Source organism: Seriola lalandi, unplaced genomic scaffold (assembly GCF_002814215.2).
Source record: "Seriola lalandi dorsalis isolate HSWRI2012SDOR001 ecotype SW California unplaced genomic scaffold, Sedor1 jcf7180002054916, whole genome shotgun sequence".
Lineage (NCBI taxonomy): Eukaryota > Metazoa > Chordata > Actinopteri > Carangiformes > Carangidae > Seriola > Seriola lalandi.
The window spans coordinates 2,215,379-2,231,596 of record NW_019525468.1 but is presented as its reverse complement, the minus strand read 5'-3'; the positions used below and the strand labels follow the sequence as shown (position 1 = coordinate 2,231,596).

Genomic DNA, 16,218 nt, shown 5'->3' with positions numbered 1-16,218 from the left:
ACTCAAAACAGGAAACATATGCATCTGTTCCTTAGTCAGTTTGAAATTCAGAGATGTGGATAAATTGAATTCAAGATTGGTTCAGAGGAGCTCTCACGGAGTCATAATCCCTGTTTTATGCTGCCCTGAATACCCTAGGCTGCAGCTCTCTGACACCCTCTCACTTCCCCAAATCCCTCTTATAACTTTACACCTCAGATTACAGCCTTATCAGGGAGGCATCCTGCTGACACCTCGTTCTGACGGCAGCTCGGAAGAGCAGGCATAAGCCCTTAAAAACCCGGCATAAAAACTTGCCGCCACCGCACTGCTGAGTAATTTTTAGTGTTCCCAGAAAGGGATTACAGTGAGTGTGCAGGGAGAGAAAAGAAGACTTTGATGGAGGAAGGATGGGGGTAATGACGAACATCATTTTCATCTCCTGAGGGAGCTGGTATCACTTTTATTGGCCCAGGTAGAGGCTTTTATTATTAATATTACTTGAACTGAAATAAGGGATGCTCTGATCATTGAACCTGGATGTGTCAGCATTCTTTTTACTAACACAAAACTAAGTTTGTGTTGTTCAGTGAAACTGGAACAGCTGATCCATAAACTATAAACTAATACTGTAGATATCACAGTCGTTCCCAAGCTGTCTCAGCAGTTCATTACTTTTAGTATCTCAACCGTTTATCCATTTCTTTTAGCTAACACTTATAACTAGCCTATTTAACCTGTTTATTCATTACTTTAACAAACTATTTCAATCAATTCATCCATTCTATTTAGCTAGCTATTTCAGCTGTTTATCTATTATGTTAACAATAACATTTTCAACTGTTTATCCATTACGTTTAGACAGGCTAACATTTTCAACCGCCTATTACTTTTAGCTAATTATTTGTTTATTGATTACGTTAGGTAGCCATTTTAGTTTCTCACTCGCTTACCAACTAGTATTCACACACTCAGTTTCACCTGTGGTGTCAATGTGTTAGCACTGAGTTTGATGGGCAGTTGGACTGGTCTTTGTAAATTTACTAAAGATTGTAATCCAATTTGACTTGTCTACTTTCCCCTTCACCACAAAGCTTTTGACATATGTAATCAAATCAGAAGTAGTTGAATTCAGTTGATTTAATTAGTTGAGTTTCCCTCTTACCCATTGGCAACTGCAAGACGACCACTGACCTAGTGCAACATCAGGTAAGTAAGATATATCAGATTGCATATAATGCTAATTTTATTCGTTGACTGCCATGAGACAACTTCTCACGCCACTGCTTTGTACATTTTTAATGTAAACATAATGTCATCTGTTTCGACATCAAACAAACACAAAACAATGCCATGACAAAGTTTGACAGACACCACATGGATGCAGACAGACATGAAAACATGCATTCAGAAACCTACACATGACAGATGTTCATGCAAAACTGATACACTCTGCACGTATCGCAGGCACAAACACACACCGTCTTTCTCAGACATGAAAACTTGCTTGAGGTCAATGCTGGAAGACGACTGGCGAGCTGCTCAGTAGGCTTTGATCTTTGTACTTGGCTGTGGCAAAGACAGCCAGCCAGAGCTGAGGCCCTGCGCTACCGGAAGCTTGTGGTCTGGGACGGCTCCATTTACTACTCTGTTCTGGTGCTAAATATACAATAATAAAAAGGCTGGCAGATTTATTTCAGACTGTGATACATTTCCTCTCCAGCGAGGGAAGAAAGTACTTAGCAAGAGACAGACGTCTCCAGATCACTGAAGAACATTAAGTGATAATTACAGAGAGCGATAGACAGAAAGAGAGAGACGAGGTTCCCCCTCTTACTTTTCTCTTCCTCTTCCTCCGTCACCACAGAGGAAAGTGGCGTCTCCAAACTGAAGAGGGGCGCCCGCTGTATTAGACTCTCAATGATTGGCTATGATTGCATTATCTGATCCCATGAGGGATAAAAGGACAGCAACACACACACACACACACACACACACACACACACACACACGCACACACACTGTCACCACATGCCTGTATTTCATTGCTCAATAATCACTGCCTCCTCAGAAGTCAAACATGTTTTTTGAAAACGACTTTAGACATGTAGCCATAAAAGAAAATATGATTCAAACTCAAACATTGTCTTTATCTTTTTCAAGTCAGTTTTCTAAAGCACATAAGTACGCACACACATACACACACACTCATGCTCCCCTATGTACTCGGCTTCACCACCAGTCCACCGCACTCCTCTCAAAGCTCTTTGATCCCCGGTCGAGGGTCCTCTCCGCGGTGCCTCTGTCTGAATTCCAGAGATTCTGGGATAATTCAAACGTTTCACGGCACATAGTTGGTCCCCCCAGGAGACAGCGGCAGAGATGGAAAATGCCACCACGGTCCCCGGCTCTCTCTCCCTCCATTGTCCCTACTCTTTAATCAGGCCCTCTCTGTGGCTCGCGCTGCCACCGTGGTGTGTTGTCTCAGCCTGGGAAAATGCCGGCCTAAGTGGCTGTTATGTGCTGAGGCGCAGACCACAGGGACTCAGAGGGGTGCTGCTGGAGCCCTCTGTGCCAGCCATGGGTCTTGGAGTGGCTAGCACACACAATGAGTGAGGACTCAGATCTACATGTAGTCTTACATAACAGCCACTGCTACATCTATTTACTTTTTCGAATGAGCTTCGTTCAGTAAATCATACGTCATCGTAATCATAGGCGTAAACCTAACCCAGTGATAAATCATGAATATTATTTGTTCCTAAAGGGTTGCTGGGTGTAAATCAGCATTAAGCTGCTATACAGTTAGGGCAGTATTGTAGAAACTCCAGTGTGATGGCTTGGCTGTGAAAGGTCTGTGGAGAGGGAGTTTCCTGCCCTTATGTCAACACATGACCAAAACAAAGGCTTTTTGTTTCCCTGAGTCAGAGTGAGAAGAAGGTCAGGAACTAACGCTACCTCAGAGTTGAAACCATTTCAGCTTTGTTTTGGGACAGACTCGTGTTAGGGCTGGGCAGCAGGGTCAACCGGCGGTTGGCCCGCCTGTAGCCGGACACAACGCTCCATCAGGTCAAGTTTACAAGGACTGTCAAACGCTGCTGGTTTATACTAGTTTATATTTAGTGCTTATAAGCGTGAATCGACTTTTTATGAGGTGCCGTAAATTTCATTTTCAAAAGAGGGTGAGTATGGAGGCTCATGTACGCCTACTCTGTGGTTTCTCCAGGCCACCACGAAGCCTTTGTATTCACCCTGTTTGCCATGGGAAAATATCTGAAACAAATAAGACGCCTGGTCGGCACCCATCAGTGTAAAAAACACTTCTAAGAGTTGTGGATTATGCTGAGAGGGTGTGGCGCAGTCCTTAAGGAACTACTTGTTTACCCTTGCTATGTCCAAAAATAAAAAAGGAACTATTTTCTCTCTTAGATTCAAGGCAAATAAACAAGTATTTTTGAGTAGACGTTGTGGGCAAGCGTGTGCCGTCTGTGGTCGTGCAGCAACATGCTGGACTTGGTAGCAGTTGTGCAACACTTTGAGGTTGTTCCCCCAAAACATTACCATCATCATCATTATCATCATTACTATGGATGAGCTTCTGCAATGGAAAACGGTAGACATAACTCAATATTTTTTATAGTTTTTAAAAAAAGTCAATTTATAGTAGTTAAAACAAGACTATGGGACATTTAAATGTACAAAAAGTAAATTCTTAAATACTGTACCAAAGCAATGTTGCTACTTTGGTTTTGGCAGCTAAAGCCTACTTTTTCTAAAATGGTCAGGTAAGACCATTTTCCGGATGTGCCAGCTAAGAGATACCATCATATCTGTATCCCTAAGCAACAAGGTGTGAACAAAGGTTCATACGAAAAACAAAGACATCAATGACATACTCTAAAGCGGTAGGTGGCAGTAGTGAATCACTTCATAGTCTGCCAGCCACCATAAAACATAAAAAGAACAAAATGAAGGTTACCACAACAAACATGTCGGGGAAAATGGAAGAGCCACCACCTACCAGAGCAAAGTACAACTATGAAGAAAAGAGTAAGACTGGCAGAGGGTCAACAGGCCAGAAACAGAAAGTGAGAAACCGTGGAGCAAAACAAGAATAACCCTTGGTCCAACAATAACAGGATGAAAAGACTCAAAGCAATAACTGGGTTTCAGAATAGACTCAGAGATGGCATCTGCTTTACTAGACTGCTAACGCAACTAACACTGGTTTTTATTATGCGCTGATTACCGTGCTGAAGTTTGGTGTGGAAATTAGATTTTTCTCTTATTTCTGTCCGTGGCTGCAATTTAATATCCTACTGTTTGAATGCTCCAAAAAGTAAACTAATGTTTGAGTTTTATTCAGTGAAAGCAAACATAACACAAAGTTACACAAATCAACTCTCAGTCAAACATGAACAGGTTTATTTTTTATGATAATGTTAGCACTAATACCGCATTTATTTATCAGACTTTCTGGTGAATCGTGTAATTCATTGGTACAGTTGTTCGTTAGCTTGACATCTCGTCCACATGTAACCTGGCTGGTGATCAACAGAGAAAAGTTCCAGACAACCAGCCCTCAGACTGTTTTTGAATCTTAGCTGGTCATCAACAGAGCAAAGCCACATAATAGCAGCGACTAGACTGTATCAACATGTGACTTACCGTCTCACATGGGTGGGTAAGTCACTAGCTGTATGTGGCCGTGGCTTGAGTTGTCACCCCTTGCGGTCAGGGAGGCTGCTGTTGCCGCTACTCAACAAAAGTTCCACTGTCTCCCTTGTGTGAAGAAAGTGAAGAAAAATTATTTATAAATTATATTTATTATTATTTTAAACTGCTCTGAAGTGGAAAAAAAGTCACATGAGACAAGTGTTACAATTTTAACAAGTCTGTATAATGTCTTTTTTTTTTATCACATTACAAATAAATGCAGTATTTAATATTTCTCCACTCTAAATGGATCTCTTCTCTATTCTTATATCTTCTAAATTAATCCGTCTCTATGGTGAAAATGTCATTTTTGTCAAGTCCAGGTGGACACCTGTCAATGTGGTTCACTGAAGGTTATTTTGGAGGTTAATTTTTACATGTTTGTCCCTGTTATAGAGATGCACAGTGGGATTACAGCAGTGTGACTGCACTCAGCCACCTCCAAATAGTGCTTGTGTAAATTTTGTTATTTTATGCCTTAATTTTTGTTTTATTGATCACAGTTGAGTGGAACAGCATCTAAAATAATGTCTCACATCAATTATGTGATGCAATTAATTTTCATCAGTGTCTTGCAACCACCAACTAAGGAACAACCACCCCAGAGGACAAGAGTACCCACAGGAGAATGAGACAGGACTAAAAATATTATTCTGCAGTAAATGAAAGCTGGCACTATGACATTTAGTGAATACTTCACAAGATAGAAGTCTATGTTAAATTCAAATTTAAATTAATTAATCATTCAATGTTGTGTACAATCAATATTGACATGTAGAAGGGTTATGCCATGATTTCAAAGAACAGACATCATATCAAAAATACTTTAACAGTCCTATAAAAGTATTCTTGTTGAAAATCAACAAATTGGTTTCATAACACTGTCATAAGTCAGTAATTCACATAAGAAATCTGCTGATTGCTGAAGAGCACTTTGACACAAAAGATCTTACTTGGTATCAAACCTAGAATTTACCAAAAAGAACAGCACAGGGTAAGAAGAAGGTGGTGTGTAGGATGAGGACTGCAACAGGGTAAAATGACATGGTGTTACACTCTCTTGTACAGTAGGTGGCGATACGCACCACAGGACTATTTGCAATCCACCAGTAAACTTTGAGAAGAAGAAGAAAGCGGAAGTTGTTTGCTAACGTCAACACAGGATAATGACCCTTGTTAATCCATATTTTTGTGCTATAATAAAGGTTTTGTGACGTTCTCACGCGTAATTTTACAGGTGAGGCCATAATATGTCTTTTTTTTTAACCTCACTGTGTATCAATATTCTTCGTAAAGTGCAGTGTGTGTAATTAGTAATCTGTTTTCAATATATAACTAACGCTAGCTACTCGGCGCTACCAACACAAGCTAGCATGTAAGTAAACAAAGTAGGGATGTTTAGTTCTAGCCTCCTCTTTTTACTACCGCTGTCAACCATATGCTTATTTGTCTGAATTCTGCATATTTAAGTCTCGGCAACCTAAAAGACAATAAATGTTTTATCATATTAAACGTTGCCTAACCTCAGTGATTAAAACACAACAATTAGCCTGTACCATACTCCATTGCCTCCTTAACAATACATTTGAAGTCAAGTGTCACACAAGATTATAGAGTGTGTAGTTAATTTTAAATGAAAGATATAAACAGAACCCAAAAGTCCAATATCAACATGTTCTTCCCTGTTTAAAGTGACACACCCTTCTCTCTCCTCTCTCTGTCAGGGTTCACTGGGGTGTAGACATGGAAGTGCCCTGCTACCTACCAAAACTGCTGTTTGAGCTCAATGAGCAGCGCAAGCGGGACTTCTTCTGTGACTGCAGCATCCTTGTTGAGGGCCGTGTCTTCAAGGCCCATCGTAATGTGTTGTTTGCTGGGAGTGGATATTTCCGGGCTCTTCTGGTTCACTATCTGCAGGTGAGAGAAGCTGACATCAGTGCCTTCGACAGTTTTATTTTCCTTGGTAGTGGGGGGAAAAGTGTTGGGCATGACTTCTTAGAAACAAATGTCATGAATTGGTGAAGATTGAGGAGAAGAAGAACTTTTATGCCTTGAATTATTAAATAGGCAGATGATTTTTTGTTAAAGCAGCTAAGAAATCAGGCCCTGATTTTTTGTATAATATATCTCTTCTCAGGACAATGGCCAACGCTACAGCACCGCATCGCTGGACATTGTAACAGCTGATGCTTTCTCAATTATCCTGGACTTCCTCTACTCTGGCCGTTTGGCCCTAAACAGAAGCAACGTCATTGAGGTAATGTCAGCAGCCAGTTACCTGCAGATGACAGATCTGGTGAACTTCTGTAAAGGATACATCCGCTCATCTTTGGAAATATGCAACAAGGAGAAGGAGAGGAACACAGAGAAGGAGGACCAGGCACAGGAAGGAGGGATGGGTCCTGCAGACAGCGGCTCTTCAGCAGTGGCAATCTCCAATGGTTCGGTGGCTGCAGAGCCTCGTTCACAGGTTGCAGAGGCGGATAGAGGGTCGGGTCTAGGTCCGGAGTCTGTGACATCAGCTAGAACCCCCTTGTCTATCCCTGTTGCCACCCCTCCAGGCACCAGCAGAGACATTGACAGCGACTATCATTCCAGGGAGGAGTTTACATCTGGGAGTGAAGGACAGAAGGGACACATGGATCAGACAAACCTCTCATCCTCCTCATCCTCTACTTTGACTCCAGAGTTAGTGAATCCCAAGATAGAGTACGACCCTGATGAGGAGCTTATGGAGTCCCCTGACACCAAAGACCTTGCCTCGTATCCTGGGCCCTCTCTGCATAATTCTCATCATAGCAGGCTACTTCCCCCTAGTCCCTCTCCCTCCAACGAACGCTCCCCCCTGGGATACAGCCCTTCTTTTAATGCCCGGCAGCTGATGGAGATGCTGGCTAGAGGTGAAGGCCCTAGTCCTCTGGGGGAAAGAGTGGGGCAGCGCTTTAACCAAGGACTTGGTAGCAGCACAGGTGGAGGCAGAATGGATGAAAGTTTGGGATTTGTGGGATCATCTATCATGGAGATCCAGTCTGACTGGCTTGGAGAGGACACAGGTAAATGGCCTAGGGTGACGTATTTTCCAGAAGGCTTAAAAAAAAACATCTTTTAAACTTACACTGTTGCATTCACTAAATTCCCAAGCGGAAAAGTAAGGCTACACATTTTGCAGAATTGTCCTAGTTGGGTAGCTTTGAACAGTTTGCTTCTCTCTCCCCCTACAGGCGATGGCTTGGTAGTGCCAGTGAAACTCCACAAGTGCCCTTTCTGCCCGTACACTGCCAAGCAGAAGGGCATCATGAAGAGACACATCCGCTGTCACACAGGAGAGAGGCCCTTCCCTTGTCCCATGTGTGGCAAGAGGTTCACAAGACAGGAGCATCTTCGCAGCCATGCCCTCAGTGTAAGAACTCAGTACAGTAAGAACTCACAGTGTAGCTGTGACTGCAGAAAAATCTGAAAAAAATTATATTACATCATCTTCAGCTTGGTTTTGATTCATAGGCGAAATTATAAGTTGTATTACAATGTGAGCAACCATTACTTTAAATTACTGAGGAATGAAGAAAAAGATGTGACTGTTTTCCAGATGTGAATCTTTGAAGTTATTTAAGAAGAGCAGGGAATTTATGGATAAGAGTAATTATGCTCAGTGAACCTACCCCAGGTTAATTAAAGGTTTTAAAAAACAAACATATTTGTTGTTGTTCAACCACAATAACATTTATATTGGCAGTCCTTGTACAGAAAAAAATGAATTGACTTGTTAAAGATTTAAAATGTGTTCTTGAAAAGGATTGTTCAGTGTTTAATTGATATTCAAGATATAATGGTTTGTACAAAACTTTAAGCCAGTAATTGCTATCAGTTCACTGTAAACACTAATTACCCATCTCACTCTTTAATTGAGTGCAGTTAAATTCAGTTCTTTCTTCCCTGTTGTTTGTGTTTTATCTGGAATGAAATAAGCACAATAAGAGCAGTAAATCTTTTGTTTCCTGTATTGTTATTCTTCACTTACTGTATAATAATCTAAAAGTTATTGTTGCCTCTCCAAAATCATTCACATACAGCTGTCTTTCTCTCTGTGTTGGCCATCGGCAGGTCCACAGACACTACTGGCCAGTGTCTTGTAAGAGCTGCAGGCGAACCTTCACTGGATCCAGTGTTTCACCAGGACTCAGACGCTTTGGCATTTGTGACAGCTGCAACTGCGTGACCACCACTCATGATGATTCTGCCCCTGTTCACCCTGCCAACCAACCAGAGCCCATGGAACGTGCAGATGGGGGTACAGATTGGTCCAGTTTTATGGACGACGTGGATGAGGTGGAGGTTGGCAGAGTGGAAGACTTGGTAGAAAAACAGATGCTCGAAAGGCAGCTGGCTGTCTGCACTGATGTAGGTCACACACTGTGAATCTGTAGCCCACTGTACTCTAAAGAAAACCACCACTTACACACTGTGGCCATACTATTATTGATGCTAAATTATTACTGTAAAATGAACTTATTTGTTCATTTGTTTGTAACCACAGAATGATTCCTTTTAACTGTTGGAGATAATAGTGCCCCTGTGATTTGCTTGACAGCAAATAGATTCAGTGTTGTTTGTCTGTTTGTTTGTTTGTTTTTTTAAATTCATAAACGTGGCCTTTATTTGCCTGCCCATCTTTGCACAGTTGATGAATCCAAATTTGCCTGTATGCTTTGTACATAAAGAGAATGTTTCTGTCAAAACTGTAGTATGTTATGATTACAGTTTATTCCAGATTACAGGCCATAGAAATAATGAGCTTTGTGGTTGTGATTGGGCCACTGTGGATATTGTTAAAATAAATGTGTCGTATGTATAACAGTGTACATTTCTGTGTATTCATGTGCATTTGCCAGTCAGAGATTTGTGAATCTCGAGGCAAGTTGATTTCCCTGCTGCTTGACATCCAGTAGATTTGCATCAGGTGAGGAACCAGTATTGTGACACAAAAAGTGTTGTTTGACGCCCTCTAGTGGTTGAACCGTCAACAGGAAAAATTCTACCCACTCACACCGTTTGCGCGTTCCCGTGGAGCATGGGAGTGTTTTTTTTTTAATTAATTAATCTATTCATTCAGATAATAATTTTCTTTTCACAGGCTCACTATGCCATGAGTCATGTCATGTCCTTGCACATACACTTAAGCCTACATTTTTGTCAATGCTGTGTATAAGATGATGTTTTACATTTGAACATTATTTATGAGCATTTATTTAATTATATAACCTTTCAGAGGTATTATGGGTAGCAACGAATTTCCTGTTTCCACTGGAGAAAGGTGAGGCTGTCCCATAGCTTTCAGGTGTATTTATACCCTCCCACTTAGGTAAGACAGCCTCAAAAGCCGCGAGGGTGACTCTACAAAGTTACTTGTTACTGAATGGGAGGGTGTAGGGACCGGATTGGAAATTGGGTTTTAAATACACTACCAGTTTCCCTGTACCCAACAGCATATGGATGGTACAGGTAGCCTGCATGCTGAAGACATAGGTAGGCCCACCTGAGGCGACTGACAAGGAGCTGCAAGCAAGATCTTCTAAATCGCCCTTGAACTATAACCTTCCTCACAAGTAATCATGTTACTTCAAATGCGACCTTCATACATTATTTCACTACTAAGTGTAATTACTCTTCTTTTGATTGGACCTGGATGCGGAAAGCGCTACGCACCAAACTGGGACAGTCTGGATGCAAGACCCCTGCCCCAGTGGTTCGACGAGGCGAAGGTCGGGATTTTCGTCCACTGGGGGGTCTTCTCAGTCCCCGGCTTCGGCCAGTATAGTGAGTGGTTCTGGTACTGGTGGCAGTCCGCAAAGCGCGCAGAGTTTGTTGAGTTTATGCAGAAAAACTACCCGCCAGGTTTTAAATACGCGGATTTTGCGACAGAGTTTCACGCGGAATTCTTCAACCCGGATACATGGGCAAAAATATTCAAAGCATCAGGTGCCAGGTATGGTCCTCATCTCAATCTCTTCCTGGTAGCCACACATTGACTTTGTGCAAAAAAATGTGCATAAACCTGCTGTATTCCCTTCCCATGTGAGCAAGGGCGTAGGTTTGGTCTCAACATTGGTAGGGACGCCACAACCCCGCCACCCCTTCAAAAGGTAGAGAGCTTTTAAATGCCGTCAACCAAACGTTTTATTAACATTTAAGATCTGAGTTCGCATTCAGGAACGCCCATACGCAAAGGTGATTTGGGTACATGTGTTGAATTTCCATATATGAAATATATGAAGGCTACATGTGAAGTAAATCGTGTATGTATTTACAGTATAGCCTATATATATGTAAAAAAAAAATTACGCATGAAACCTGTTAGAAATTGGAACAATATCGACATATATGTCTAGCTAAAAGAAACATGTATTTTAGTATGTCTGTTTATATTATAGACGTATGTAACATAAATATTTATCCACCCCAAAGCCTGTCAGTACATGTTCATATTGTATAGATAGATAGATAGATAGATAGATTTAATAAGAAAAAATAAGTAAAACATGTACAAACAAATACAATTTTAATAAATATGGTGTTTTGATAAAACATACTAAGACATAAAAAGTCATAGTATACTAAGTCATAAAAAAGTCATACCATAGTAAGGTTTAAAAAAAATTCATAGTATAGTAAAGTATAAAAGCAGACATAGTATAGTAAGATATAAAAAGTTATAGTACAGGAAGCCATAAAAAAGTCATAGTATGTTGTCGCATAAAATGTTGTAAAAAATTCACAGTACAGTAAGGCATAAAAACATCGAATAATGTTATAGTATAGTAAGGCATAAAATGTCAAAAAAAGGTCATAGTATAGTAAGGCATAAAATGTCATAGTATAGTAAAGCATAGAATATCATAGTATAGTAAAGCAAAAAACGTCATAATATAGTAAGGCATAAAAATGTGAAAAAAACATCATAGTATAGTAAGGCATAAAATGTCAAAAACGTCATAATATAGTAAGGCATACAAAATGTAAAAAAATGTCATACAAGAGTAAGACATAGAACTTCAGAAGACGTCACAGTACAGTAAGGCATAAAAACATCAAATAATGTCGTAGTATAGTAAGTCATAAAACGTCATAGTATAGTAAGTCATAAAACGTCAAAAAAAGTCATAGTATAGAAAAGCATAAAAACAACATAGTGTAGTAAGGCATAAAATATCATAGTATAGTAAGGCATAAAATGTCAAAAAAAGTCAGTATGATAAGGCATAAAAACGACATAGTATAGTGAGGCATAAAAAGTCATAGTATAGTAAGTCATAAAACGTCAAAAAAGGTCATAAAATGTAAAAAAAAACATCATACTATAGTAAGGCATAAAAACATCAAATAATGTCGTAGTATAGTAAGTCATAAAACGTCATAGTATAGTAAGTCATAAAACGTCATAGTATAGTAAGGCATAGAATATCATAGTATAGTAAAGCAAAAAACGTCAAAAACGTCATAATATAGTAAGGCATACAAAATGTAAAAAAATGTCATACAAGAGTAAGACATAGAACTTCACAAGACGTCACAGTACAGTAAGGCATAAAAACATGAAATAATGTCGTAGTATAGTAAGTCATAAAACGTCATAGTATAGTAAGGCATAAAATGTCAAAAAAAGTCATAGTATAGTAAGGCATAAAAATGGCATAGTATAGTAAGGCATAAAAACTCCATAGTATAGTAAGTCATAAAACGTCAAAAAAGGTCATAGTATAGTAAGGCATAAAATGTCATAATATAGTAAGGCATAAAATGTAAAAAAATGTCATACTATAGTAAGGCATAAAAACATCAAATAATGTCATAGTATAGTAAGTCATAAAACGTCAAAAAACGTCATAGTTTAGTAAGGCATAAAACGTAAAAAAATGTCATACAATAGTAAGGCATAAAACTTCAAAAGACGTCACAGTACAGTAAGGCATAGAATATCGTACTATAGTAAGTCATAAAACGTCAAAAAACGTCATAATAAAGTAAGTCATAAAAATGTAAAAAAACATCATAATATAGTAAAGCATAAAATATCATTGTATAGTAAGTCATAAAACGTCATAGTATAGTAAGGCATAAAATGTCAAAAAAAGTCATAGTATAGTAAGGCATAAAACGTCATAGTATAGTAAGGCATAAATTGTCAAAAAAAGTCATAATATATTAGTAGGGCATAAAAACGACATAGTATAATAAGGCATAAATCGTCAAAAAACGTCATAGTATAGTAAGTCATAAAAACGACATCGTATAGTGAGGCATAAAAATTCCATAGTATAGTAAGGCATAAAACGTCAAAAAATGTCAACTACATTAAGGCATGAAAACGTAAAAGAAAGGTCATAGTATAGTAAGGCATAAAACGTCATAGTATAGTAAGTCAGAAAATGTCATAGTATAGTAAGGCATAAAATGTAAAAAATAAATGATCAAAAGATAGTAAGGCATAAAAACATCAAATAATGTCATAATATAGTAAGGCATAAAATGTAAAAAAATGTCATAGAATAGAAAGGCATGAAACTTTAAAAGACGTCACAGTACAGTAAGTCATAAAACGTCAAAAAATGTCATAATATAGTAAGGCATAAAAATGTAAAAAAAAAAAATCATAGTATTGTAAGACATAAAATATCATAGTATAGTAAGGCATAAAAACATCATATAATGTCGTAGTATAGTAAGTCATAAAATGTCATAATATAGTAAGGCATAAAACGGCAAACAACGTCATAGTAGTAAGGCATAAAATGTCAAAAAAAGTCATAGTATAGTAAGGCCTAAAAACGACATAGTATAGTAAGGCAAAAAATGTCATAGTATAGTAAGTCATAAAATATCAAAAAACGTTATAGTATAGTAGAACATAAGATATCATAGTATAGTAAGGCATAAAAACATCATATAATGTCGTAGTATAGTAAGTCATAAAATGTCATAATATAGTAAGGCATAAAACGTCAAACAACGTCATAGTATAGTAAGGCCTAAAAACGACATAGTATAGTAAGGCATAAAATGTCATAGTATAGTAAGTCATAAAACATCAAAAAACTTCATAATATAATAAAGCATAAAAATGTAAAAAAAAAAATCATAGTATAGTAAGGCATAAAAATGTAAAAAAATGTCATAAAATAGTAACACATAGAACTTCAAAAGACGTCACATTACAGTAAGGCATAAAAACATCAAATAAAGTCGTAGTATAGTAAGGCATAAAACGTCATAGTATAGTGAGGTATAAAAACAGAATAGTATATTGAGGCATAAAAAGTCATGAAAACGTTATAGTATAGTATGTCATAAAAATGCCATAGTATAGGAAGGCATAAAACGTCATAGTATAGTAAGTCATAAAACATCAAAAAACGTCATACTATAGTAGGGCATAAAAATGTAAAAAAAACCATCATAGTATAGGAAGGCATAAAATGTCATACTATAGTAAGGCATAAAATGTCAAAAAAACATCATAGTATAGTAAGGCATAAAATGTCATAGTATAGTAAGGCATAAAAACATCAAAAAACCTCATACTACAGTAAGGCATAAAAACATCAAGTAATGTCATAGTATAGTAAGTCATAAAACGTCATAGTATAGTAAGGCGCAAAATGTCAAAAAATGTCATAGTATAGTGAGGCATAAAAACGACATAGTAAGTCATAAAAACATGAAAAAACGTCATAGTATAGTAAGGCATAAAATGTAAAAAAATGTCATACTATAGTAAGGCATAAAATGTCATAGTATAGTAAGGCATAAAATTTAAAAAAATGTCATACTATAATAAGGCATAAAAACATCAAATAACGTCATAGTATAGTAAGGCATAAACGTCATAGTATAGTGAGGTATAAAAAGTCATGAAAACGTTATACTTTAGTAAGGCATAAAAACGTCAAATAATGTCATAGTATAGTAAGGCATAAACACGCCATAGTATAGTAAGTCATAAAACGTCATAGTATAGTAAGTCATAAAACGTCAAAAAGCGTCATAGTATAGTAAGGCATAAAATGTCATAGTATAATAAGTCATAAAACGTCAAAAAACGTCATAGTATAGTAAGGCATAAAATGTAAAAAAAACCATCATAGTATAGTAAGGCATAAAATGTAAAAAAGTGTCATACTATAGTAAGGCATAAAAACATCAAATAATGTCTTAGTATAGTAAGTCATAAAACGTCATAGTATAGTAAGGCATAAAACGTCATGGTATAGTGAGGTATAAAAACGGCATAGTATATTAAGGCATAAAAAGTCATGAAAACGTTATACTTTAGTAAGGCATAAAAACATCAAATAATGTCATAGTATAGGAAGGTATAAAATTTCAAAAACCATCCTAGTACAATAAGGCATAAAATGTCAAAATACATCATAGTATAGTAAGGCATAAACACGCCATAGTATAGTAAGTCATAAAACGTCATAGTATAGTAAGGCATAAAATGTCATAGTATAGTAAGTCATAAAACGTCAAAAAAGGTCATAGTATAGGAAGGTATAAAATTTCAAAAACCGTCTTAGTACAATAAGGCATAAAACGTCAAAATACATCATAGTATAGTAAGGCATAAACACGCCATAGTATAGTAAGTCATAAAACGTCATAGTATAGTAAGGCATAAAACGTCATGGTATAGTGAGGTATAAAAACGGCATAGTATATTAAGGCATAAAAAGTCATGAAAACGTTATACTTTAGTAAGGCATAAAAACATCAAATAATGTCATAGTATAGGAAGGTATAAAATTTAAAAAAATGTCATACTATAGTAAGGCATAAAAACATCAAATAATGTCATAGTATAGTAAGGCATAAACGTCATAGTATAGTGAGGTATAAAAACAGCATAGTATATTAAGGCATAAAAAGTCATGAAAACGTTATACTTTAGTAAGGCATAAAAACGTCAAATAATGTCATAGTATAGTAAGGCATAAACACGCCATAGTATAGTAAGTCATAAAACGTCAGAGTATAGTAAGGCATAAAATGTCAAAAAAGTCATAGTATAGTAAGGCATAATAATGGCATAGTATAGTAAGGCGTAAAACATCATAGTATAGTAAGTCATAAAACGTCAAAAAACGTCATAGTATAGTAAGGCATAAAATGACATAGTATAGTAAGTCATAAAACGTCAAAAAATGTCATAATATAATAAAGCATAAAAATTTTAAAAAAAACATCATAGTATAGTAAGGCATAAAATGTCAAAAAAGGTCATACTACATTAAGGCATGAAAACGTAAAACAACGTCATAGTATAGTATGGCATAAAAATGCCATAGTATAGGAAGGCATAAAACGTCATAGTATAGTAAGTCATAAAATGTCAAAAAGTGTCATACTATAGTAAGGCATAAAAACATCAAATAATGTCGTAGTATAGTAAGTCATAAAACATCATAGTATAGTAAGGCATAAAACGTCATGGTATAGTGAGGTATAAAAACGTCATGGAATAGTGAG

General features: G+C 37.2%; 2 protein-coding genes across 2 annotated transcripts in view; both read left to right on the top strand.

Moving 5' to 3' along the window:
- The first annotated feature begins 5,824 nt into the window (after nucleotides 1–5,824).
- On the top strand, nucleotides 5,825–9,547 carry zbtb8b (zinc finger and BTB domain containing 8B). The gene is made up of 5 exons (XM_023431007.2): nucleotides 5,825–5,932; nucleotides 6,420–6,612; nucleotides 6,833–7,748; nucleotides 7,917–8,095; nucleotides 8,797–9,547. The coding sequence occupies exons 2-5, from the start codon at nucleotides 6,439–6,441 to the stop codon at nucleotides 9,109–9,111; spliced, it is 1,584 nt and encodes a 527-aa protein (XP_023286775.1). The 5' UTR covers nucleotides 5,825–5,932; nucleotides 6,420–6,438; the 3' UTR covers nucleotides 9,112–9,547.
- Nucleotides 9,548–10,070: 523 nt separating this feature from the next.
- LOC111673279 (tissue alpha-L-fucosidase-like) overlaps nucleotides 10,071–16,218 on the top strand; it is a 16,171-nt gene continuing 10,023 nt past the window's right edge. The window contains exon 1 of the mRNA XM_023431002.2: nucleotides 10,071–10,678. Within this exon, the coding sequence (XP_023286770.1) occupies nucleotides 10,305–10,678 (374 nt within the window). The 5' untranslated portion in view covers nucleotides 10,071–10,304. The remainder of the gene's footprint in view (nucleotides 10,679–16,218) is intronic.